Source organism: Gorilla gorilla, chromosome 7 (genome assembly GCF_029281585.2).
Source record: "Gorilla gorilla gorilla isolate KB3781 chromosome 7, NHGRI_mGorGor1-v2.1_pri, whole genome shotgun sequence".
Taxonomy (NCBI): domain Eukaryota; kingdom Metazoa; phylum Chordata; class Mammalia; order Primates; family Hominidae; genus Gorilla; species Gorilla gorilla.
Genome location: NC_073231.2, coordinates 151160525 through 151186071, shown reverse-complemented (window position 1 = coordinate 151186071; position 25547 = coordinate 151160525). Strand labels below are relative to the sequence as shown.

The following is a 25547-nucleotide window of genomic DNA, read 5'->3' as shown; positions in this document are numbered from 1 at the left end:
CGCGCTGGGCAGCCAGCGCCCCGGCGGGGTCCTTCAGGCCTTCGGCCGGGCAGCCTCCCTCGGGGTCCTTGCGCGGTTGCCTAGCAGCTGCGAGGACGCGGGCCGAGCCGGAAGTGGAGTGCGCTGCGGCGCGAGCTGGGCCGGCGGGCGTGGTTCGACAGCGCGCAGAGTCCAGACGGGCGGCAGGGCCCGAGGGGCCGACCCGCAGCGTCCCTGGTCTCTCCAGCCCTCACTCGGAACCGCACGTGAGGGCAAATCCGCCCCGGTGGCTGGCTTAGCACGCGGGGACAGCCCCTCCGAGGCCTCCCTAGCGGTGTGGGCGAGAGGGCGTCCGGGTCAGGGGAAGCACGGAAAGGTGGCTTCGCGAGGCTGTTGTGGGGGGCGGGACGGGCAGCCTGGCGATGCCTGGACATGGTTGGTGGCCAAAAACATTTATCGAAAGATAGCTTACCCACTTAGATGGCGAGGATACCGACAAGCAAGTCTTCGCCCGTAAGCAGTGGCTCACGCCTATAGTCCAGGGATGCCGAGGAGGGAGGATCGCTTGAGTCCAGGAGTTGGAGGCTGCAGTGAGCCGTGATCGCGCCACTGCACTCCAGCCTGGGCGACAGAGTGAGACCCTATCTCTAAACAAAAGAAAGAACGTCTTCAAGCATGGAGCCATGAAGCTGGATTTGGCTTTCTGTCGCTCTCTGTACAGGGTACAGGTGAAAGGGGGCAGACCCCTCATCATGCTTTCCAGGCATCTGCCACTTCCCAGGAATTGTCTCCCTGGATAAACAAGGCGAAGTCCCTGGCTGTGCAGAAGCAGTAGCTGTGTGGTGGCACAGTCAGGAAAACTCGGGGGCCCTGTTGGTATTTTCTACCCCTGACCCGTGTGCATACTTCTGTCGTAGCTCTCACCACAGTAGACTCTGCTATCATTGTGTCTTCCATCCTCTGAACCCTGTGCAAGGTCTGCTCATGGTGAATGCCCAGTAAGGCTCACCTATTGCTGCTATCTCGTCATCATATCATTTCTATGTGCCCCCCTAGCTAAGAGTCTGGACTGTGGTTACATTCTCAGGAATGTTTACAAAGTCATATTTAGGTGTGAGGAGAGTAAAACAGAGCTAGACATAATGTTGCACACAGCCTTTGGCACTGGATGCCTGGCGAATGTCTTGTGTAAATGGGTAACGTGAGGAGCAGCATTTGGGGTGCGCAGGACTTAACTATTTGTGTATAACATATTATTGATGCCTGTGTGTCATACTCTGCTACTCCAAGGCTAGTAGTCAATTGCATACCATATCTCAGTCTGGCACTGAGGGAAGCAGTCTGGATGGAGGTACAGCTGGAGATTTGGTTGAGGGGACTTATCTCTGACAACAGCCTCTTGTTGATCTTCCCAGACAGTGACAATACCCTCCCCTCCCTTGGGCTGGACCCCTCTCTACAGCTAGGAGCCAATGGCAGAAGACAAAACCAAACCGAGTGAGTTGGACCAAGGGAAGTATGATGCTGATGACAACGTGAAGATCATCTGCCTGGGAGGCAGTGCAGTGGGCAAATCCAAGTATGTTGGGAGATTAGGGAATAAATACCAGCCCCAGAGAGGGTCTGGGTCATTTAAAAAGTCCTCCAGAGGCAGAGGAGCATGGCTTCTTGGGGCTGGGGAAGGAGCAGTCTTGGCTGGAGCCCAGATGTTCATGGGGGAACGAGGGGAATCACGTGAGCCATTGTGTGTGTTGGGTGGAGGGGGCAGGTCATAAGGACTGAGGAATTTGAATGTTTCCTCTGAGCCCTGAGAGAACGTGTGGAGCAACTGAGGACACTGTATGTGGTTTGTGGGCTGAGGGATGGCAAGGGCGGGGAGTGGGAATGGAAAGACAAAAGTGACTATGCCACCGTGACAGATTGGGTAAAGGTGGTAAAGATGCTTTCTTGGAGGGACTCTCTGAAATAGAGAAAACTGGGTAGAACTGACGATTGACTATAATCATTGTGAAGACTGGCTTCTTCTTGTAATGAATTTCGGTGCCTACATGCCACCCGGAGAGGTGAAGGGAGGCTCTGCCGTGCTGCCAGCTTGTCTCCATGAGAATTCCTAGTTCTCACGCCTAGGACTGCTGAGGGCACATGTCCATTTCTGCCTTCATAGCATGACGGTACACTTGCCCCTGCCCAGAGAAGTGGTTACGTTTATCTCCCAAGTACTCCAGGCCCACCTTGGTTTCTACCTTCATTTTTATAATCAAGTCCTTTGACTCAGGTAGCTGTGAATAATTCTCTGGGGGCTTTGCTGGTTTTTAGGCCATCTCCATGACTTTGAATTCTCTCTCTCTCTCTCTTTCTCTCTCTCTCTTCCCCACCACACAATCACACACTGCAGCTCTGGTTTAGTTTTTTTATTTTTTATTTTTTTGAGACGGAGTCTCACTCTGTCACCCAGGCTGGAGTGCAGTGACGTGATCTCGGCTCACTGCAAGCTCCGCCTCCCGGGTTCACGCCATTCTCCTGCCACAGCCTTGCGAGTAGCTAGGACTACAGGCGCCTGCCACCACACCCAGCTAATTTTATTTTTGTATTTTTAGTAGAGACGGGGCTTCACCTTGTTAGCCAGGAAGGTCTTGATCTCCTGACCTCGTGATCCGCCCACCTCAGCCTCCGAAAGTGCTGGGATTATAGGCATGAGCCACCGCGCCCGGCCTCTGGTTTAGTATTTTATAGTTACTTTGACCATCCTCAACAGCACGCCTGTACAGTAAAAGTGAGGATAGGTGTTGTAGTTTGGGAAGGTTACCCAATAAATAACACCCCCTTTATCCCCACTCAAGTTTAAAACAACAAAGAATAGAAATGGCAGGCAGGTGTAGAGCAAATTGCCACTTTAATAACAAACAGAACTTTCGGAGAATGTATCTTGGTATACCCAGCTCCCAAGTTCAATGCTAGTCTCTTTATATGCCTCATTTCGAACAGTAACAAAAAATAAGAATCCAAGTAGTTAACTTGACGTCAAAGATTACCATAACATTGGCCTCCACAGACACAACAATTAGAAAACAAGCCAGTCTTCATCCACTAGCAGTATCTCAGGCAAAATGTTGTCCCAGATACAATGGAAACAGTGCATCTGAGGGAAGGTGAGTGCATGAGAACACTGTGGTTCAGTTTTGATTGGACTCAAGAATTACTGCCAATTTTCAGTGTCTCTAACCTATGAATCTAAACCCAGTTGGGCTAAAACACCCATTAAGAGGTTAACACATCCAGGCTGTGGTGAGCTATGATTGCGCCACTGCACTCTAGCCTAGTGACAGAGCAAGACCCTGTCTCAAAAAAAAAAAAAAAAAGTTAACACTTGTGTTCATCATATCTGAAGGGCGTCAGTTGTACACGGCCTCATTTCTAGATAGCAATGTTGTGGCAGTGCGGCCTTCTTGCAGAGTTCAGAAATTTACAACAGTAGCAGCCCCAGTCACCAGGCTTTCTTTAAGGTGCCTTTTTTTTTTTTTCCTCATGCAGCATGTTCATGCTTCTTGATTCCACTCAGGGCTCTGTTGGTGGGCTCTGATGACAGCTCCCCTACCCCCTGTGAACAGGTGTCCTCAGACCTGGGCACTGCCTGCTGTGGAAGGCTTTTCCTTTGCTCCTGCACAAGCCACCTTCCTGAGCTGCCATTACAGGCGTGAGCCACTGCACCAGACCAGATTTCTTTTGACCCCAGGTGATCATACTGCTTAATAACAAGACATGGTGTTTTTTTTTGTTTGTTTGTTTGTTTGTTTTTTGAGACAGAGTCTTGCTCTGTCACCCAGGCTGGAGTATAGTGGGGCAATCTCTGCTCACTGCAACCTCCGCCTCCCAGGTTCAAGCAATTCTCATGCCTCAGCCTCCTGAGTAGCTGGGATTACAGGCATGCGCCACCATGCCTAGCTAATTTTTTTGTATTTTTAGCAGAGGTTTTGCCATGTTGGCCAGGTTGGTCTGGAATTCCTAACCTCAAGTGATCTGTCTGCCTTGGCCTCCCAAAGTGCTGGGATTACAGGCGTGAGCCACCGCACCCGGCCAACAAGACGTGGCTTTCTGATTCCATCTTTAAGAGTAGTTAGGTCCAGATGTGTTGTCTTTTTTCTTTGATAGCTGTCTAACTTGGCCTTTAGGGTCTTCCATTCCCGTTAGTGATTGCCTATCATCGTTGTACAAAGAGGGCAAAGGCACACCCCCCCCCCCACCCAAAACTAAGGCCACATGGTGTGAGTACAGACTAGGGTGATGGGGGAAACTTACAAGCAGAAAAGTCACACCATGTGACTCCCTGGGTCCCAAGCTCTCATTATCCTGAGGGAGTTGTGCTTAGGCCACCAGTGACCAGTGCCTACTCTAAATATTTTTGGGAAAAGAAGACAGGGAACATCTGTGTATGTGACAGTGACAGAGGCAGCTCCCTAGAGCCTCCAGAGGTAGGCCTGCTCTGTTTTTGAGCTCAGGCCTGCCGAGCTGGTTCTCTGCTAAGCTGCAGAATGTTGGGAGGGAATGAGTCTCTGGGGCCTCTTTTTCTCTCCTTCATCCTGTCTTCCAGAGGCAACTTTTCCTTACGAAAATCCCTCTGTGCCTGTGTTTTTATTCTTTCACTGCTTCTGCTTGGATGAGGCAAGTTTATGGATCTCTCCTCTTCCTCCTGCACTTTCTGAGCATGTGCCCTCTCAAGACAGGGTTCTGAGCTTGAGTCTTTTTCATTTACCATCTTAACCTCTGGCCGCGGTAATTTCTTTGTGTAATTTTCTACGTGATCTAAGAAGATGATGTGTTTTCTTTATAGTAAGGGTGCTGTTTCTTTATAGTTATAAATAAAATCTATCCTCCTTTTACAATTCAAGCTGCAGTTTAAATATCAGAAGTATAAAATCATGGTTAGAGTGTATTACACTGACAGACAGGCAAGCAGTGACCCTTCAAAACGTGAGGGAAAAAAGGTTGCAATGTCAAGAGAGTGGTCAGGGAAGGCCTAGTTGTAAAGGTAACATTGGGTCAAAGACTTGAAAAAAGCAAGGAGTGAGCCTTGCAGATATCTGGCAGGAGCATTTCAACAACAAAAGGAGGAAATGGCCAGTGGCTAGAACAGAGGGAGAGAAAAGAAATGGGAGAGTTTGAACTGAAAGAAATGGGGAACCACTGGATGGTTTTGCAGAGAGGAGTGACCAAGTCTGCCTAATTTTTTCACAGGATAACTGACCACATTCAGAATTGATAGTCCTCTCAATAACCAATAGATCAAGCAGATTCTCCTGTCTCAGCCTCCTGAGTAGCTGGGATTACAGGCGTGTGTCACCACACCTGGCTAATTTTTTGTATCTTTAGTGGAGACAAGGGCTTCACCATGTTGGCCAGGCTGCTCTTGGCCTCCCAAAGTGCTGGGATTACAGGCGTGAGCCACCGCGCCCGACCGGGAAATGGCTTTTGAACGGAAGGCGCAGCTTTGGCCTGGCCTCTGTTTCCCTTTGCACAACATAAGGGTAATTGTATGTGCAGAACTGTGCTCTGGTGGAAATAACAGATTTGAGAGCTTCACATGGGCTGGTGTGTGTACTCATAGTGACATGAGCTGTTTTGTTATGACGGGTTAGTAATGCTGATACCCAGCTTCCAGACTTGACCCGGAAGCTGTGTGGCTGTGGAGTGAAAGGGGGAAGGGAAGCCACAGGTGGCTTCCAGGTTGTCAGCCTTAGGGTGCAAAAGTTTGGGACAAGGGAGAGATGGAGACGCCATCTGACCACCTTGCCTGTTCTGCTTACAGACTCATGGAGAGATTTCTCATGGATGGCTTGTATCCTTCAAGGTTTGAAGTACCCCTTGTTCCTGTGGGTCTTCCCACGCTCATGTATCAGTGTCCCACTGCCCACCCCTTTATACCAGCAGCCCAGGAAGGAGGATTGGGTAAGTGAATGCACAGGTTTTGTTCCGCACTTGTTTCTTGCCGATTGACCCACATGGCATTGCACAATCAGTGCTGTATATTTTGGACCTTACTCATATTTGGATTGTTTTATATTAAGAGGGCAGTAGAATGGCAAACAGCAAATGGTTTGGATCTAATGCCTGGATTCAAACCCCACCTCCTCCTCCTCAGTAGCTTCTGATACTGGCCAAGTCATTTAACCTCTCTAACCTCAAAGCTTGGGCCCCCTACTATTGAAAAAATCTCTGATATGAATGAACTTTGTAAAATAGGAGCTGCCAGCCCCACCTTTCTCCCATGAATTGTTATATTGCATAGGTTTGGAGTGAGTTCCTCCCCGCAACTGGGAGATTTTTAAACAGCTTCCCAAGTGGATCCACTGAGAACCACAGGTGAGAGGAGCCCCTGGAGCCTGCTGCTGCCTGTCCTAGGCTCAGCACCCCAAGGCTCAGTTGCCTTAAGATCTGAGTATGTGTTACTCCACCTTCTACCAAGTGCTCCTGCACACCCAGCCCACCTGCGTCATTTGGCTCTGCTTTTTACACTGTCCAGCTTCTTGCAGCCTCGGAAGGTGTTAAGCCCCAGAGTTTAACCCTTTTTCTCAGGGTTTCAAACATAGGCAGACTCCAAATTGATTGACAGCTTGTCAACTGTATGGCTTGTGGGAGCTTTTGTCCCTGGAATGGTCATGTTGCTACCTAGGGTTAGGGTTTCCTTTCTAGCCTGCGAAAGCTCCATCCATGATTGAGTTGGGGTATCCACATTTGCATTTTCCAACTGCATGATGCCTTGTATGACACTTGTCTGTAAAATCCCGTTCTATGTTTTACCTCAGACTTCGATGGCCAGGACACACTCCCATCTCCTCCCACCCCTCACCCTTCCATGGAGCTTGTACCAGTGGTATGTGAAGCTGATCCTCTGTCTGCAACATTCATTTGATTTAAAATCTCAATAACTCCAAAGAGAAGAGGAGGGAGAGGATCCATTTCATCAAACCAAACACCCCTGCTCCCCACTCCTTCCTTACCTCCCCTTTTATTGATTTTGGTCCTTAACCTGAGTGCAGTCAGCCACAGCAGCTGTCCACGTACGCCCTGACCCTGTACAAGCACACAGCCACGGTAGATGGCAAGACCATCCTTGTGGGTAAGTGGCACAGGGCCAAGACATGCTGACCCTCAGGAAAGAGGAAATGGGAGATGAGGGGAGGTGAGGGAAGGTTCATAAGGAGAGAGTCCACAGGGAGAAAATGAGACCCCAGGCAGGGACAAGGGGTGCTAGAGAGAACCCAGAGAGCCAGGAGCCAGGAGGCCATGGAGGGTGGAAGGAGGCATGCAGGGGCCAAGTCCCAGCCCTCTGACCTGGCCTCCAGGCCAGCACCTGTGCAGGACAGGGTTCAGGAAAGGAGAAGTCAGGGGGGCTGTACCCACCTCAGGGAAGAAGAACATAAGAGGCCTTCGATGAGGCAGTAGTTTTCCTAGCTTCAGGGGTTCTTACTCAGCCAGTTTGAAAAAATAAATGTGGTCAGAACATTATCTCCCACATCAGGCTGCGACCTTCCATCGGGTCATAATCTTCTCCTTGGCCGGGCACACAGCCTGCCTGACTCTGTCTACCGTCTGCAGTCAGAGCACGTGAGAAGTTGGAATAGTTTGGAACTTAGAGGACCCTGCGTGTCACGTGGGAAACGGGGAACTATCTTCTCCCTCCTTGGGCTTCCAGTGTGTTGTCCTTCCTCCTGGCCCCTGACCCACTGTCTTCCCATACACACAGGTGAACACACACCTCTCACATCACACTCAGGTACACTGTGTCTTGAAGACACACTTGTGGGGCCGTATGGTCTCTGTTTCTCCCTGTGCTCCCCATGTACACTCACACATGTGCTGTGGTTTGTGCCGCATGTGTGTTGTATCTTAGTGACTTGCACAGAAATGCACCGGGCATGTGGGTCTGTCTGTGTTCACACTGCAGACTTTTGGGACACGGCAGGCCAGGAGCGGTTCCAGAGCATGCATGCCTCCTACTACCACAAGGCCCACGCCTGCATCATGGTACGAGACGGTGGGGAGGTGGACAGAGGCACTGGGCAAGTCTGGCCTGAGAGGTGAGGGGCCTAGCAGCCCTGGGCCCTTGTAACCAAGTCTGGGTGTTGTGGGAGGGGGGCTTAGGGTCACCCGGGGGATGTTTCAAACCACACCTGCTCCCCAGAGCTTCTTAGTGAGAAGGTGCCAGGTGAGCTCTCTGTAGGCGGGGATGGGTGGAGAAAAGGTGGAACAGCAAGCTCAGGGCTTCAACATCAGGTGTAGCATCCAAGAGGCAAACATATGCCTGAAACAGGGCCACAGTCCCTCTGATGGACCTAACCTGTCAGACAAGCTCCCAAGGCCTCCCTCCACTGTTGCCTGCTGCTTTTCCCCAGGGGGTACGTGCTGGGACTGAGTAGATGCTGCGGGTCCCAGAGAACCTTCTCTCTCAGGCCAGCCCCTTGCCTCCCCCCGAGCCTCCCATTTTGTTGCCTAGGACGCAATCCTCACGGTTCCACCCTGGTGACCGGGGTGTGGTGAAGCAGTCATTCCAAGAGAAAAATGCAGCCGAGGAAAGGGCTAAGAAAAGAAAAAGGAGCTCTGTAAACCTGTGTCCTATAGAAGTTCCTACCCGTGAATTCCCTGGCTTGGTTCTCAGGCCACCACTTTTAAATGCTGAAAAGGAGCATGTTTTTCTTTTGGGTCACTTAAAAAACATTTTCATGGCTGGGCACGGTGGCTCATGCCTGTAATCCCAGCACTTTGGGAGGCCAAGATGGGTGGATCACCTGAGGTCAGCAGTTTGAGACCAGCCTGGCCAACATGGTGAAATCCCGTCTCTACTAAAAATACAAAAAATTAGCTGGGCGTGGTGGCGGGTGCCTGTAATCCCAGCTACTTGGGAGGCTGAGGCAGGAGAATCACTTGAACCCGGGAGGCAGAGGTTGCAGTGAGCCGAGATCACACCACTGCACTCCAGCCTGGGCAACAAGAGCAAAACTCCATCTAAAAAAAACCCACATTTTCATGAATATCGGCCATCAACAATGCAGAAAGTAATAGACTAGTCTTCTGAATTATTAACCCTAGCAATTGTCACCAAGTGAAAACCTCGGTCACTAAAACTTCTTGGAATAGCATTCAAGGTCTTGCTTTAACACAAAACCCCAAAACTTGGCGGTATAAAACAACCATTTTCTGATGGATCGCGAATCCATGTCTGAAGTCTCAGCTAAGAAGACTCCAAGGCTGGGTTCCAGGCTGGAACTGCCTGGGGCATCTCCCCACACACACGCTGGTACTTGGCTGGATCACCAGCAGGTTCTACTCCCCGTGTTTCTTCGCAGTTTGTCAGTTGGGCTGATTTGGGTTTGCTCACAGTATCAGCCAAGATCCCGAGATCAAGTATCCAGAGAGAACCCGGTGGGACTTATATTTCCTTTTATGGCCTAGCCATGGAATATGTGGCATCTCTCTGTCCATAGTCACAGAGGGAAGAAACAGATGGCATCTCTCAGTGGGGAACCAGAGTCACATGGTTAAAAGAACACATGGGATGGACAGGTTGCCACCATTGTTGGCATATATTAATAAAGTCTGCCATGGCACCCCATAGCATTTAGACACCCACCTTTCTAGCCCTACCTCCCACTTAGTGATTGTCTGTAAATATGCATGGCGTTACCTTGGCACTGAGAGAGATGCATGGCTGAGTAGGTGTCATCTCATCTGTAAGAAGCAATAGCAGAGGGGATGCAGAAGGAGCTGCTCTGTTCTGCTCATTGTCACCTGCTCCTCTGCACACCTTCCTTCATGCTCTTCCCTCGGCCTCTCCCCAGCTCACACCCCTTTATTTGAAACTCTGCTCATTTTTCAGGCCCTGCTTCAATGCCACCACCTCCATGCAGCCTCCTCTGATGTTTGTCATTAGCATAACTCTTTCGTGTGTGCTCCTGCACCACTGATCCCTTCCACAACATGGACTGTCTGTGATGCCCGTGTGCAGGATGCTGGGAGTGCCCAGGTGGAAAGACACACGTGCTGCCCCAGGAACTGACTGACTGGTAGGCACAGTACAGATACCAGTGGTGAGGACAGTGAGGATTCTTCCCTTCTGACCCTTTGCAGATGGTAAAGGAAGGAACTCATCACCTAATTCCCCTGACTGCCCCTTGAGAACAAAATCCCTTGAAAAATTCCAAAAGCTTTAACTCTGATAACTGTTAAGGTACTAAGCAAGAGGATGATGGGGCAAGGCAAATGGGGGCAGTGTAGTGCAGAAGTCTGACCCTCAAGAGCAGAGGAGCTTGCTCCTAGCCAGTTTGGTTTCAGGCCTACAGTGGCATTTGGTATTTTGAGCTCACCTCTCTTTTTCTCTTGGAGTGACTGCTTCCTGCATCTGATGCATCTCCGTGGGCTCACCTCAGACCCTCTTCTGAAGGCCTGGGGTGTCTCTCCTGCCACCATGCCTGTGTCTGCAGGTGCCTGCCACCAACCCCAGTCTGCTGCACGGGCCCTGGCGAGTAGAAAGCACTTGCCTTCTGACCACACAGGGAGCTGAGGGTCAGAGACGGAACCAGGGCTCGACCCTCCACCTTGAAACCTTGAGATGGGGATGCTCCTCATTCTAGCCAGCTCCTCCTCAGCTCTCAAAACAAGGAACGGATGCTCAGGAAACCAGACCTGGACAAAAGGCATCTGAGCCTGGTGTGAGGCAGATTCCAGAAGTTTAGTTACAGACATCCTTTATAAGGAGTCTTCATCGGGAATTCAAGACAACCTGGTGATTCATTGAAATTGGCCTGTGAAAGAGAATCCACATAGACTTCCTGCCACCTCTTGAGATGTGACAGTTGCTGACCCTCCCGCCACCACACAGGGCGAGCCCCTAGCCCTGAGCTTGAACCATGTTGCTTGCACAAATAGCTGGGTGATTTAGAAGTGAGGTGAGCTGTGCCAGCAGTTACAGGGTGGTGGTTGTCTGTAACTTTAATCCACTGACTGTTGTACTAGGGCAGTTTGGGCTAGACACTTTGGAGGAGCTCCTGTGAAGGGCATGAAGGCTCACTGTAGCAGCAGCTCAGCTGTCTTTCAGAGTTCTGCCCTTAGAGCTGGTTTGCAGTGCTCATCCTTCTTGCTGATATTTTAAAATAGGTAGAAACAGGCTGGGCGTGGTGACTCATGCCTTTAATCCCAGTACTTTGGGAGGCCTAGGCGGGCAGATCACCTGAGGTCAGGAGTTCGAGACCAGCCTGACCAACATGTTGAAACCCCGTCTCTACTAGAAATACAAAAATTAGCCAGGCGTGGTGGTGCACACCTGTAATCCAGCTACTCGGGAGGCTGAGACAGGAGAATCGTTTGAAGACAGGAGAATCGTTTGAACCCAGGAGGTGGAGGTTGCGGTGGCAGTGAGCCAAGATACTGCCACTGCACTCTAGCCTGGGCAACAGAGCAAGAGTCCATCTCAAAATAAATAAATAAATAAAAATAAAATAGGTAAAAACAAATTATAAAGTAATACAATTATGAACTGCAAATAATAAAACATAAAAATTACTTTAAAAAAATTTAAAGAGGCCGGGCATAGTGGCTTATGCCTGTAATCCCAGAAATTTGGGAGGCTGAGGCAGGAGGATCACTTGAGCCCGGGAGTTCAAGACCAGCCTGGTTAATATAATGAGAGCTTATCTCTACAAAAAATAAACAAAATTAGCCAGGCATGGTGGCATGTGCCTGTAGTTCCAGCTACTCAGGAGGCTGAGGTAGGAGGATCACCGGACCCCAGGGGGTCGAGGAGCAGTAAGCCAAGATTGTGCCACTGCACTCCAGCCTGGCTGACAGAGTAAGACCCTATCTCAAAAAACAAAAAGCAGAAAGAACAAAGAAGTAAACAAAAGCTTAAAAGTAAATCAGCCAGGTGCAGTAGCTCATGCCTGTAATCCCAGTACTTTGGGAGGCCTAGGCAGGCAGATCACTGCAGGTCAAGAGTTTGAGAGCAGCCTGGCCAACATGATGAAACCCCGTCTCTACTAAAACTACAAAAATTAGCCAGGCGTGGTGGTGCACACCTGTAATCCCAGCTACTCCAGAGGCTGAGATGAGAATCGCTTGAACCTAGGAAGTGGAGGTTGCAGTGGCAGTGAGCCAAGATAGCGCCACTGCACTCCAGCCTAGGCAACAGAGCAAGACTCCATATATGGAGATCCCTTGAGATCAAGAGTTCGAGACCAGCCTGGCCAACATGGCGAAACCCTGTCTCTACTAAAAATATAAAAATTAGCCAGGCATGGTGGCGCACACCTGTAGTCCCAGTTACTGAGGAGGCCGAGACAAGAGAATCACTTGAACACAGAAGGCAAAGGTTGCAGTGAGCTGAGATTATGCCACCACACTCCGGCCTGGATAACAGAGTGAGACTCCGTCTAAAAAAAAAAAAAAAAACAAGGGCAGTTGTGGTGGCTAACACCTGTAACCCCAGCACCTTTAGAGGCCCAGGTGGGAGGATCCCTTGAGGCCAAGAGTTTGAGATGAGCCTGAGTAACATAGGGAGAGCCTGCCTCTACAAAAAAAATAATAATAAAAAAAATTAATGTATGCATGCTACTTGGGAGGCTGAGGTAGGAGGATTCCTTGAGCCCAGGAGTTTTGAGGTTACAGTGAGCTGTGATTGAGCCACTGCATTCTAGCCTGGGTGACAGTGAAACCCTGTCTCTAAAAAGTAAATAAATAAATAAAAGTAAATAGTAACTGAAGTAAAACTCTAGAAACATTTACGGTTACTACAGAGGAACTTTAAAACAGTTTAAGCAATAAATACAAGAGTAGACTAAAAAACACAAAAGTTTTTACAATTTCTAACAGACTGTATCAATTGGCAAATTGATTCCATTTATGATTGTTAAAATAGGTGAATAAGATTAGATGACAAGATAACAAAAAAGGAATACGTTATTTATTTGTTTATTTCAGACAGAGTTTTGCTCTTGTTGCCCAGGCTGGAGTGCAATGGCATGATCTGGGCTCGCTGCAACCTCCGTCTCCCTAGTTCAAGCAATTCTCCTGCCTCAGCCTCCCAAGTAGCTGAGATTACAGGCATGCGCCACTACGCTTAGCTAATTTTTTGCATTTTTAGTAGAGACGGAATTTCACCATGTTGGCCAGGCTGGTCTCAAACTCCTGACCTCAGGTGATTGACCCGCCTCAACCTCCCAAAGTGCTGGGCTTACAGGTGTGAGCCACTGCACTGGGCCAAGAATAAGATTTTTAAAAACATGTTCGCATCTGGAGGCTCCAGGGGGCTTCCCTGAGAAATGGCAGCCTCTGTGGTCAGAGAGGCTGCAATTCAGAGCGTTCCCACAAACAGCACCATGCTTACCTGCTTGGGTGTGTGAGTCACCTGGAGATGGGGTGCAGAAACATTGACATACCTGAGCTATCTTTCTTCCTCTGCCCTTTGCAGGTGTTTGATGTACAGAGGAAAGTCACCTATAGGAACCTGAGCACCTGGTATACAGAGCTTCGGGAGTTCAGGCCAGAGATCCCATGCATCGTGGTGGCCAATAAAATTGATGGTGGGGCCATCCCTGCACCTGGGTGTTAGCAATTCACTGGGGACCTGCCCTCATACATTTCCTCCTCCATTCCCTGGGCAGGCAGCATTCAGTGATTGGTTCTCCCTCCCACGATAAGATACAAGCCTTGGTTGCTTGCATTCTTCCCACCTTATAAAGAAGCCAGCTAAGCCGACCTGCCCTCTTTCCAAGGCACAGATCCCTATTAACTGAGCTCTTTCTAGGACATGTTTCCCAATCATCCCTGCCTATCCCACTTTCTGGAATGGAGGCCTCCAGTGGCCCCCGCTCCAAACCTTCTTCCCCTCCCTTGACAGACAGACCAATGTCCTACCTTCTCTCTACAGCAGACATAAACGTGACCCAAAAAAGCTTCAGTTTTGCCAAGAAGTTCTCCCTGCCCCTGTATTTCGTCTCGGCTGCTGATGGTACCAATGTTGTGAAGGTATGGCTGACTGCAGAGGTAGCTAGCAAGGTCAGGGCGCTAGGTGGTAAAGGGAAGCTGTGAAGAGAAGGGCTTACTGCAGGTGTGATGGAGAGAACCGGGACAGTGCATGGGCATGGGTGACAGGGAGGGGAGGAGCTGATGGGCCTGGACTTGATGAGGCAGAAGTCCATTGACCATACATAGGTCAGGGTGATGGGGAGAGGCAAATGGAGGGGTAAGGTTGCTGATTTTAGGAATGGAGTATTGTGTAGTCTCACAGTGGGGCCAGTGGGGTGGACTGGGCAGAGTCCAAGGCACTCTCATCCACCATCTCTACCTCACCCCCAGCTCTTCAATGATGCAATTCGATTAGCTGTGTCTTACAAACAGAACTCCCAGGACTTCATGGATGAGATTTTTCAGGAGCTCGAGGTAGGTCAGGTCCACATTTCGGGTGGGATGGAAGAAACGGCTCCTCTTCAGGGAGAGGGACTACAACCCAGTAGAGTGGCTCTTGCCTAAGTTTGCCCCACTAAATGTATCAGAGCTGCGGTTGAGCAAATGCAGGGCCAGGCCTCACCTGCGACCTTGTTCACAGAACTTCAACTTGGAGCAGGAAGAGGAGGACGTGCCAGACCAGGAACAGAGCAGCAGCATCGAGACCCCATCAGAGGAGGCGGCCTCTCCCCACAGCTGAGGGGCTGGGGCTAGGGGTGGGTGGAGCCCTTTTAAAATACCCTTCCCTTCAACAGCTCTCCAGCTCTGAATGGAGAAACTCTCTAGGCCATCCCCTCTTCTACCTCCTGCAACCCACCCGTCCTATTAGCCTCCCACATTCAACGCCCGTGATACAGGGATGAGGTCAGCACCAGCAAACTCTGGACTGGTGGAAGAATTCCCCACCAGATCTCCTTGAAGCAGAATTAGGGATCAGCATCATTAACACCTTCCCCACCCCCTCCCCCCAGGCAGACAGTGAAGAGAATCAGAAAACATGATTATGTGTCACTTTAATACAGGAAATTTAGGTGTTTTTTGGTGTTTTTGTTTTTGTTTTTGTTTTCTTTCCAAAGCTCACCTCGGGGACAATTCCCTGTGCTTCTGCTGAGGTAATGATTACCCCCCCACCCACAGCTGAGTCTGTGAGGCCCCATCCTTTCCCTACGTTTTCTCCCATCTTTTTTCCTCTTCAGTCTCCCAATCATCTGGTTTGTTTCTTTGTTCGTTCTGAGACGGAGTCTCGCTCTGTCGCCAGGCTGGAGTGCAGTGGCGCAGTCTCGGCTCGCTGCAACCTCTGACTCCCTGGTTTAAACGATTCTCCTGCCTCAGCCTCCCGAGTGGCTGGCATCACCACGCTCAGCTAATTTTTGTATTTTTAGTAGAGACGGGGTTTCACCATGTTGCCCAGGATGGTCTCGATCTCCTCACCTCGTGATCCGCCCACCTCGGCCTCCCAAAGTGCTGGGATTTACAGGTATGAGCCACCGCGCCCGGCCCCAATCATCTGTTTTTAAGCAAACGTTTTTGAGCAGATAGCTATTCCTTCCAGATTTCTGTGTACCGACTCTGTTTCAGGAGCTCTTCTAGGTAAAGCTGAGATCACAGGAACAGCAGGTGACAGGCATAGCTATAGTTAGGAATACACAAGCGGTAAAATCGAGTCCTTACAGCCATACCACAAGGTACATCCATTTGGACTACAAGAAGAGCTTCCTTTAAAGTTCCTATTTCAGCATAAGGAGGCTGTCCTTTTTTTTGAGGAATAGTTTGGACCTTGTGCCTCCTGTGGGAGGCTGAGGACTGCAAGAGGAGAGCTAGCAGATATGCCTGTTCACCCCTCTCTGGTACTTGTGGCTTGCTAGTATGTTTTTATGATAATCTCGGGCATTGTTTGCATTGTGTTTATTAATAGGGTTTTGTTTTTATTGTTTCCTTTTTTACAGTAAAGGCTGAATTACATAAACATTGAGTAAATGTATGTGCTTTGTGGCTCTGAAGTGTGTTCGGAGCAAAAAGACAAAAGAATCTGCAAATCATCACCCTTATGAATGAGGGGTAGCTGCCTTGACCTGTTGCAGGGTAGCCCATGTTTACTCTCAATTCACTATATTGGAGGCCATTTCAGTGGATTTTAGTGTTTTCAAAAGAATTCAATTACCTATTAATTTGGGAGCTCAAGAACAAGCACATTTCCCCTTTAAATCAGCAATACTTAGATGTTCAACGTAAGATGTTTGACCTGACCAGGGGTTCCCAGGAACGTATACCCTGATGAGGTAGAACTTAAAAAAATGTAGTTACTGTAAATAACTACTAAGTATTTAAAAAAAATACAACAGCCTTACTGAGATAGAATTTGCAGACTATAAAGTTCACCATCGTGTTGGTTTTATGGGCCTATTCTGTATCCGGTTCCTTAGAAGCTGACCCTGAGAAGGCCGTGGTTCAAATGATTTAATTAGGGTCATTCTCAGAAGAGTGAGGGGGGCAGGAGACAAGAAGCTCAGCAAGGTTGTGGTCTCAGCTGGAGGCCGGCTTCACCACCCCACCCCGTCCCAGGGAAGCTCTGGAGGGCAAATTGCCCTCCAGAGTTAGTCCTACCTCAAGACCAGGGGCCTTTTGTGCCCTTAAGCCAAGGGTGTGAGGTGGAAGGGGGCCTTCTGTTTCAGTAAGGTCAGTTCTCTGGGGAAAAGGGCAACTGTGCACTTCCAACTCAAAGCAATTGGAGGATGAATGTTTAGGCAGGGTGCCAGCAACATCCACAAGCCACCCATGTGTACAATGCTCAGATCCACCTGCTTCTTAAAGTTCATTCCATCCAGGTAGAGCTGCTCCATGTTTCTAACTGGTCACCAGTCCTGGGGGAATGTACAAGAGAAGGGTCAATGGGAAAGGACAAACCATAGCCCCTGCTATTGTAGTTGGACCCCATGCAGAGACGGATACTTGTCTCATCCTCTGGCTAGCACTTTCGCTGGTCTAGGTTGTTTGCCTGGTGGGTTGATCCTGCTCTTCTTGCCTAATGGGGTCTGAGCCCCTGCTTACTATGCCTTTATGAGGCAGTGGTTGTTAACACTTACATAGTTATATCTAAACATGCAAGTACCAAGAGACAGCATGAATCATCTGAGTATCAAATAGATTGCTCCTTCCTATTATTATCTGGCAACATCCTTTCTTCCTAATGACGATTACAGGCAATCACCTCTTTCCAGAATGCTAACTCTGCTTGCCAGTTACAAGCGCATGGACTGTCTAGGAAGCAGCCATAGCTTTGTGTTTAGTGAAACTCTTACTGTATCACTTGGTGGAAATGCCTTCCCCACTCCCCACACTGCCACTCACAGAGTCCAAGACTTCAGCTCACAGAGCCTAAAGCTGTAGACACAAACACAGATTCCCCAAGTGTGTCACTGAGAGTGCTAGCGAGCGGGGCGCTCCTATGTCCACTCCTTGGTTACTAGACATGTTGGGGACATAAAACCATATAATGAATATTAAGTTGTATATCACATCATGAAAGACCCCATCCTTACAGGGTATCATATCCAAGATCGACATCTCTGCTATCCACAAAGATAGGAAAGACTCAGAAGTGGAGTGACATCAGGAAAATGGCAGAGTAGACAGCTCCAAACTCCTGGCCCTCTACAGAAACATGGAGAAAAAGCAGCAGAAACTTTGCCAGAACTCTGGAAAAAGTAAAAGACTTATATCAATCAGGAAAGCACTGAAATGAGGAAAGGGCAACTTCGAAGTGACAGAAAAGTGGTGTGGCATTTTCACTTGCCCTTGCCCCACCCCTTCATCAGCTTGATGGTGATCTTGAAGATAGTAGTCCACTTTCCCAATTTAGGACCCAGGTCCCAGGTTCCAGAGGGAGCAAGGCAGACCTTATTCACAAATGACTTTGTTTGTCTATTCTAACCGGTCAGAAACGATCTGAAAGACTAAAATGAGGCATTTGTCTGTTTTGCCCAAGTCTGAATCCACTCGAGGTAGAAAAGGGGCAGGCATTGCTTGAAAACATTCTGAGATGACCAAAAAACCCACAGCTCCCTGGGACAAAAAGTTGTGGTTCAGACATACAATATATTACATAAAGCCTGGGAGGAAAATCTGGGAGAGTTTCTTTGGAAAATCAGGACATTCAAAAAATACTTGTGTTTATTGGGGATTTCAAATGTCATGCACATACCCAGGGCAGGTCACGCATTCAGGAAAGATCTGAGAAGACTCTAAGCTTTTTCTTTTGGAAGATCTCTAGGTCCAGGGTTATCAAGAAGTGAAGGCTAAGACAGAGTTGTTAATATCCTGGTTAGGTGTTGAAGGAATGCCCCAGCACAAAGCCAATCTGCAAAGACTGAAAGAGATGCTTAAAAAAATTTTTTTTCAACCACGGGTGAATACATAAAGAAAATGTGGCATATACGTACAATGGAACATCATTCAGCCTTTTTAAAAAAGGAAATCCTGGCCTGGCGCAGTGGCTCACGCCTGTAATCCCAGCACCTTGGCAGGCTGAGGCCGGCGGATCACAAGGTCAGGAGATCGAGACCATCCTGGCTATGGTGAAACCCCATCTCTACTAAAAATACAAAAAAAAAAAAATAGCCAGGCGTGGTGGCGGGCACCTGTAGTCCCAGCTACTTGGGAGGCTGAGGCAGGAGAATGGCGTGAACCCAGAAGGCAGAGCTTGCAGTGAGCCTAGATCACGCCACTGCACTCCAGCCTGGGCAACAGAGTGAGACTCGGTCTCAAAAAAAATTAAAATAAAATAAAATAAAAAGGAAATCCTTCCATTTGCAGCAAATATACTAAGTTAAAGAAGCCGGACACAGTAGGACAAATACTACATGATCTCACTTACATAAGGAATCTAAAATATTCAAACTGAGAAGCAGAGAGTAGAATGGTGGTTGCCAAGGGCTAGGGGGAGGAGGAAATAAGCAGGCATTGCTCATTGGGTGCAAAGCTTCAGCTATGCCAGAGGGATAAGTCCTAGAGACCTCCCGTACAGCATAGTGACTATAGTTAACAACATTGTATTACATACTTAAAGATTTACTGGAAATAGATCTTATGTTAAGTGTCCTTATCACAAAACATAAGAATTAGAAATGAAGAGAGAGGGAGCAAACTTTTTGAAGTGATGAATATGTTTATGGCATTCATTGTGGTGACGTTTTTATTGGTATATACTTATTTCAAACTCATCAAGTTGTATACCTTAAATATGTATATCGATAAAATGGTTTTTAAAAATACATGAAGCAAATGCACATTTCTCCAAAGAAAATATACAAATGGCCGATAAGTACATGAAAAGATGCTCAACATCATTAGTCATGAGAGAAATGCAAATCAAACCCAGAATGAGATGCCACTTACTGATAATGAAAAAGATAATAGCAAGTGTTAATGAGGCTGTGGAGAAATCGGAACCCTTATACACTGCTGAGGAGGAAGTAAAATAGTGCAGGCACTTTGGAAAACAGTTTGGCAGTCCTGGAGTGGTGAAACATCGAGTTAACCCTATGATCCTGCAAATCTACTCCTAGGTATACACTCAAGAGAAATGAGAACATGCGCTCACAGAAAAGCTTGTATATGAGTGGGCATAGCAGCACTATCCATAATAACCAAAAAGCTGGAAATAATCCAAATATCCATAAAATGTGGTATATCCACATGATGAAATATTACTCAAAAATACAAACAAATGAAGTGCTAATACGTGCTACAACGTGGATGAAACTGAAAAAAAAGTATGTTGAATGAAAGACGCCACGTATAAAGCACCACAGGTTGTGCGATTTCATTAATATGAAATGTCCAGAATAGGCAAATCTACAGAGACAGAAAGATTACTGAACAGAAAGATTACAGACAAAAATAACAGATTAGTGGTTGCTTAGGGTGGGGGGTTGCCGGTGAAGTTGGGAAGGAATTTGGTGGGGGCCAGGAAGCTAAGGGTACAGATTTTCTTTTTCAAGTAACGAGAATACTTTAAAATTAATTGTGGGTGGGTGCAGTGGCTCACGCCTGTAATCTCAGCACTTTGGGAGGCCAAGACAGGCAGATCACTTGAGGCCAGAAATTCAAGACCAGCATGGCCGACATGGAAAAACCCCGTCTTTACTAAAAACACTAAAATTAGCTGGGTGTGGCGGCACATGACTGTAGTCCCAGTTACTAGGGAGGCTGAGATGAAAGGATCGCTTAAGCCCAAGAGTTCAAGGCTGCAGTGAGCTATGATTGCACCACTACACTCCAGCTGAGATGACAGAATGAGACCCTGCCTCTAAATAAAATAAATACATAAATAAATAAGAGAAGTCCAGCAGCATATTAAAAGGATAACACACATGACTAAAGTGGAGTTTATCCCAGGAGTGCAGTGTCAGTTAAACATTTAAAAATTATTTAATGGGGCCGGGCGCGGTGGCTCACGCCTGTAATCCCAGCACTTTGGGAGGCCGAGGCGGGCGGATAACGAGGTCAGGAGATCGAGACCATCCTGGCTAACACAGTGAAACCCTGTCTCTACTAAAAAATACAAAAAAAATTAGCCAGGCGTGGTGGCGGCCACCTGTAGTCCCAGCTACTCGGGAGGCTGAGGCAGGAGAATGGCGTGAACCCGGGAGGTGGAGCTTGCAGTGAGCTGAGATCGCACCACTGCACTCCAGCCCGGGCGACAGAGTGAGAATCTGTCTCGAAAAAAAAAAAAAAATTTAATGGGCCTGGGCACGGTGGCTCATGCCTGCAATCCCAGCACTTTGGGAGGCTGAAGCGGGTGGATCACCTGAGATCAAGAACTCGAGACCAGCCTGGCCAACATGGTGAAACCCCGTCTCTACTAAAAATACAAAAAATTAGCCAGGCGTGGTGGAGGGCGCCTGTAGTCCCAGCTACTCGGGAGGCTGAAGCAGGAGAATCGCTTGAACCCACGAGGAGGAGGTTGCAGTGAGCTGAGATCACACGCCACTGCACTCTAGCCTGAGCCACAGTGCAAGATTCTGTCTCAAAAAAAAAAAAGTATTGGAAGCAAGAAAAGGATAAACTAAATCTTGTGGTACTGGATAAGAGGTGAAAGTATTATTGTGAAATCTCATTTAGCTTTATATATATATAAAATGGATAGATACAAAAACAATAATAGATACATGTGTGTACATGGGTTAGTATACAACATATATTACCTAACTGTCTCATCCAGCTTTGAGGGCTTAGAAGTAATACATCTCAGTATTGACAAGCACACCCAGTGTCCAGATCTTAGTTTCTAAAAAAACACTTTCCAGTGAAAAAACCAGATTACTTTAGAGAAATGGTGGATTCCAGGGTTGAAGCAGGGGAAATGCAAAATGAGCCTGTAGCATCTTATTATATCAGAAAGTAAGGATGTGCTCAACAAATGAAATGAAGCCGGGAATGAATTTTTAATCTGCTTAGCCCCTACCTTTTCTTACCATCCAAGCAGCAGTGAGAGTTTTGTACATGCACTGCCCTTGGGGTAGGGGTGACATTGAAACAACAATGAAAACAATCCTGGCTTATTAGCCATTAAGACGATTTTTTTTTTTTTTTTGAGACAGAGTCTTGCTCTGTCGCCCAGGCTGGAGTGCAGTGGCGCCATCTTGGCTCACTGCAAGCTCCCCCTCCCGGGTTCACGCCATTCTCCTGCCTCAGCCTCCGGAGTAGCTGAGACTACAGGCGCCCGCCACCATGCCCAGCTAATTTTCTGTATTTTTAGTAGAAATGAGGTTTCACCGTGTTAGCCAGGATGGTCTCGATCTCACGACCTTGTGATCCACCCTCCTTGGCCTCCCAAAGTGCTGGGATTACAGGTGTGAGCCACCGCGCCTGGCCAAGATGACTTTTTAAGTCTATGGCAGAGCCCATAGTCTTGAAAGCCATGGTTTTTATTGTGAAGAGCCAGGTGTCTGAAACAGAAAAGGGTTTTCTAAATCCCAACACCTTGGCGGGTTTTTTTTGAGATGAAGTTTCGCTCTTGTTACCCCGGCTGGAATGCAGTGGCGCGATCTTGGCTCACTGCAACCTTCACCTCCCGGGTTCAAGTGATTCTCCTGCCTCAGCCTCCCGAGTAGCTGGGACGACAGGCATCCACCACCATACCCTGCTAATGTTTTATATTTTTAGTAGAGTTTGGGTTTCACCATGTTGGCCAGGCTGGTCTCAAACTCCTGACCTCAGGTGATCCACCTGCCTCGGCCTCCCAAAGTGCTGGGTAAATTACAGGAATGAGCAACTGCACCCAGCCGACACCTGGGCTTTAAATAACAAATGCTTAAAAGTCTGCAGGGACTCAAAACCCAATGGGAAAGAAGCAATACCCAAGCAATACCCTTCCAGCCCCAAAGCAGATGAGTTGAAGGAGGTGGTAAGACATGGAAGGTTTGAAGGGATCACAGGAGTTGGAGCCTGGGGGTTTCTTTAAGACTTGGACTTATGGGTACAGGATGTGTTTGCAAAAATGAAAAAAAAAAACCCCAAACAGAAACAGAGTGATCCTATTAGGTTTATGGGAATTCCAGAACAAAAAAGGTTTTGCATGGCATCCAAGATGTAGCTAGGAGACTACAATCCGTCTGAGTAATAGAATAGGACAGCAACGGTTGGCAGAGGGGACCCTAAGATCAGCCTCCCAGGAACATAGGGACCCCCAAGAGCTGTGGACATCATCAGAGAGGGGACAGAGCATGGCAGGCTAGGGGGCTGGACAGAGGCCAGGGCAGAGCCATGGGTATCGGCAGCTGGAATAGAGGCTGTCACTCCAGGCCAGAAGGGGATGGCCACGTGTCAAGTGAGGCCAGTGAGAACAAGGACAGCTGGGATGAGACTCTCTTCCCTGAGGGACAGGAGAAGTGACAAACCTGTCAGAAACTTACAGCACGCCCTCAGAGAAGGAAATAAGAGTTAAAGGAAGAATCCTCAAATTATTGACTTTTTGTTGTTGTTACCCAAAAAAGGCTGCGTTTTAGACTCATATGACTGAATTGCCTTGAATTAAGAAGCCTCATTATCCATTATCAAGAAAAAAAGAGATTGAGATGCACCACTTTTGGAAAGCTGGAAGTATAGGTCACATGCAGAGATCAAGTCCTACTGGGTCTTGTCCTGCTGGCAAAACCTTGCTGCTCACTGCTGCCATTTAATGGGGTCACCTGTTGCTTCTGGGATAAATGGTGTCTCTAGTGTGCCTAAGTATGTAGGGAGAGGTGTCTGGGCCTCTCTGACCATGGAGTCAGTAAGGACAATTTGTTCTAGGTCACAGGTGGGGCCCTCCGTGAGCCTGGTCTGGTACGGAAGAAATTCCCCCTACTGTTCTGGAACTCATCTGGTGTCAAGTGTGTCAGGTAGTGTAGGATGGGCAAGAGATCTTCTGGGAGCCAGGGGAGAGAGAGACAGCTTGGTTATGGACAGAGCTCTAGAGCGACAGCTACACCCGTCTTGAATAGAGAGGTACCTGCCGGACACTCCAGGAAGCCTGAAATACAGGGATGCCTATGACCCACAGAAAGCCACACCAACCACCTGTCCCCTTCCCAGTCTACAGAGCAAATGTCAAGTAACTCGGATGGAGAGGGTAGATCAGGTTCTCACTCTCTCCCATCAAAATTTAGCTGCCTTATGTCCCAACTCCCTACGGTATTCCTACCTAAAAAAAGGAGGGGCAGCTAAGGCATTAATTGTTAGTAATGGCTTAACGGAAAGCCTTTAGCAAATCCATTTGCATTTTTATAGAGGTCTTTTAGGCCTCGGTAGAGAAGTTAGTAATGGGGGATTTGGGGCTTTTAGAGAAATAAATTAGGGCACCCCTGACATTTACCGCAGGGTCCTTTTCCTTGCTGGTTCCTTAAAGCTATGCTACCAAACACTTCCAGAAGTCTATTGTCGCCTGTGGCTTGACAGTCCTGGTACAGGTTCCCTATTTTGACTGTGGCAGGCCCCTCCCAAGAGCAACTGAGCTCAGCACAGTTCTTTTCCCCTCGTTCCACCATCCCTCCAGTGACGGGGCGCTGAGACTGATGCAAAGGAGAAAGGCAAGGAGAGAAATGATTTGCATCTTAGACTGGTGCAAATTCACACTTTGTGGAAAATTAACAGGTTCCTCACAAGACACCCTCCCCAGCCACCGTGAGACCAGATGCTCCTTAGCCTCCCCAGGGTGAGTCGAATGCGATCGCATGAATATTGATATCCGAAACTCCCTAGGCCTAAGCATCCATTTGCCCAGTCAAGAATTTCAGTTCTCACAGTTTTTCTCCTCTGCTCCACATTTTCCTGGGAATCACCAGGATGTGTCTTACATGTGCCAACAGTGAGCCTGGGCTGCCTCTCACCCTGAGTCTGTGTTGCTGTGGAGGCACCACTCTGCAGCCTTGTTCCTCTCTGCAAGCAGGCTGCTACCCACACTGGCTTGGACCTCTGCCCCAGTCAAGGGGGCAGAGCTATGACACTAGTCTCAGAGTTTCAACAATGCCTGTTGGAAAGGAAAACCCACCTATTTATTGTATCCTTCCTAACTCACTTAGGAAGGATGCACAACATCTTAAATATTATGGGGTTTTGGGATCCAGTATAACAGAACTTTCAGGCCACACAAAGGTTTTTCCCATAGTTTGTTTCATGGTAGGTATCAGGATGCTACTCTTGGAACTGAAGATTAGAACATGCCATCCCAAAATATGCCATTTTCAGGTGAAGACAATTAAGAAACAGCCAGTGCAGGAAGGGCTCTCTGCCCTCCTCCTTTCTGCCTAAAAGCAGTGTATAAATTTTCTGTGAGAAATTTGTCTTTCCAATACTAGGAAGAAGAAAACATTCTTATCACTGGAGATAAGAAGTCAACTCTGACATGAGTCTGCACAAATAAACCTTATGGAAATAACCCTTATTGTCCATTCATTTCTCCCATATATTTCCTAGGTTTTTCCCCCTCAATTTGCCACCCCTAGAAGCCCAAATGCCTTTTCTTTGTCTAGTCACTTCCCCACAATTTATTGCCCTTTGTTATGATGGTACCGTAAGCCCCCAAATCTCGCCACTTCCTTGAGGTTTTCACTTTTTTTTTCTATGAAGGCCCCCTTCCTGTGCCACATACAAATATAAATGTCAAATAAAATTTAAATGATTTTCCATTATTAATCTGTCTTTTGTCAGCTTAATTCATAGGTCTCAGTCACAACATTAAGAGGGCAGAGAAAAAGTTGTGTCCTCCCTCACTATTATCAAGCCCTACTAAAGAATATGGCCTACCATGCAGGATTCCTTCTTTCTAGGACCCACTGACTCTCTTTTAATCTCATCTTCCATTCAGACTTCCCTCCCAGGCATTGCGGAGTTTCATCTGCAAGCTACTCTCTACACAGTATTTCTGAAAAGGATGGCTTCATTCTTACAAAGTGATGTCAGACTTCTAGAGTGAATTTATTTTGGAGGTGTTCATCAAGACTAAATGCTGCCAGGGAGCCCCCCTAGAGCTCAGACTCATGTCCTCACACAGGCATTGGAATTGGATTTGTTGTCAATGGCGTTTTACAAAACTC

The 25547-nt window shown here is 47.9% G+C and overlaps 1 protein-coding gene across 14 annotated transcripts; it reads left to right on the top strand.

Annotated features, from left to right (window-relative positions):
- The first annotated feature begins 70 nt into the window (after positions 1-70).
- On the top strand, positions 71-15937 carry LOC134756389 (rab-like protein 2B). Of its 14 annotated transcripts, none has more exons than XM_055348648.2 (10): positions 85-245; positions 701-784; positions 1395-1558; positions 5783-5812; positions 7014-7093; positions 7922-8001; positions 13436-13547; positions 13895-13992; positions 14323-14406; positions 14573-15937. In XM_055348648.2, the coding sequence occupies exons 3-10, from the start codon at positions 1452-1454 to the stop codon at positions 14669-14671; spliced, it is 690 nt and encodes a 229-aa protein (XP_055204623.2). In that variant the 5' UTR covers positions 85-245; positions 701-784; positions 1395-1451; the 3' UTR covers positions 14672-15937. The 14 variants fall into 14 exon arrangements, with proteins under 14 accessions (XP_063565739.1, XP_063565735.1, XP_055204623.2 ...); XM_063709666.1 differs by having other exon boundaries at positions 701-855; XM_063709669.1 differs by lacking the exon at positions 701-784 and having other exon boundaries at positions 71-245; positions 1399-1558; positions 13898-13992.
- The last annotated feature ends 9610 nt before the right edge of the window (positions 15938-25547 follow it).

Coding starts and splice junctions, on each gene's coding strand:
- LOC134756389 (XM_063709665.1), top strand. CDS start 1,452: ATGGCAGAAGACAAAACCAAACCGAGTGAGTTGGACCAAGGGAAGTAT. Junction 8,002..13,435: donor AGGCCCACGCCTGCATCATG/GTACGAGACGGT, acceptor TGCCCTTTGCAG/GTGTTTGATGTACAGAGGAA. Junction 13,548..13,894: donor GGTGGCCAATAAAATTGATG/GTGGGGCCATCC, acceptor TTCTCTCTACAG/CAGACATAAACGTGACCCAA.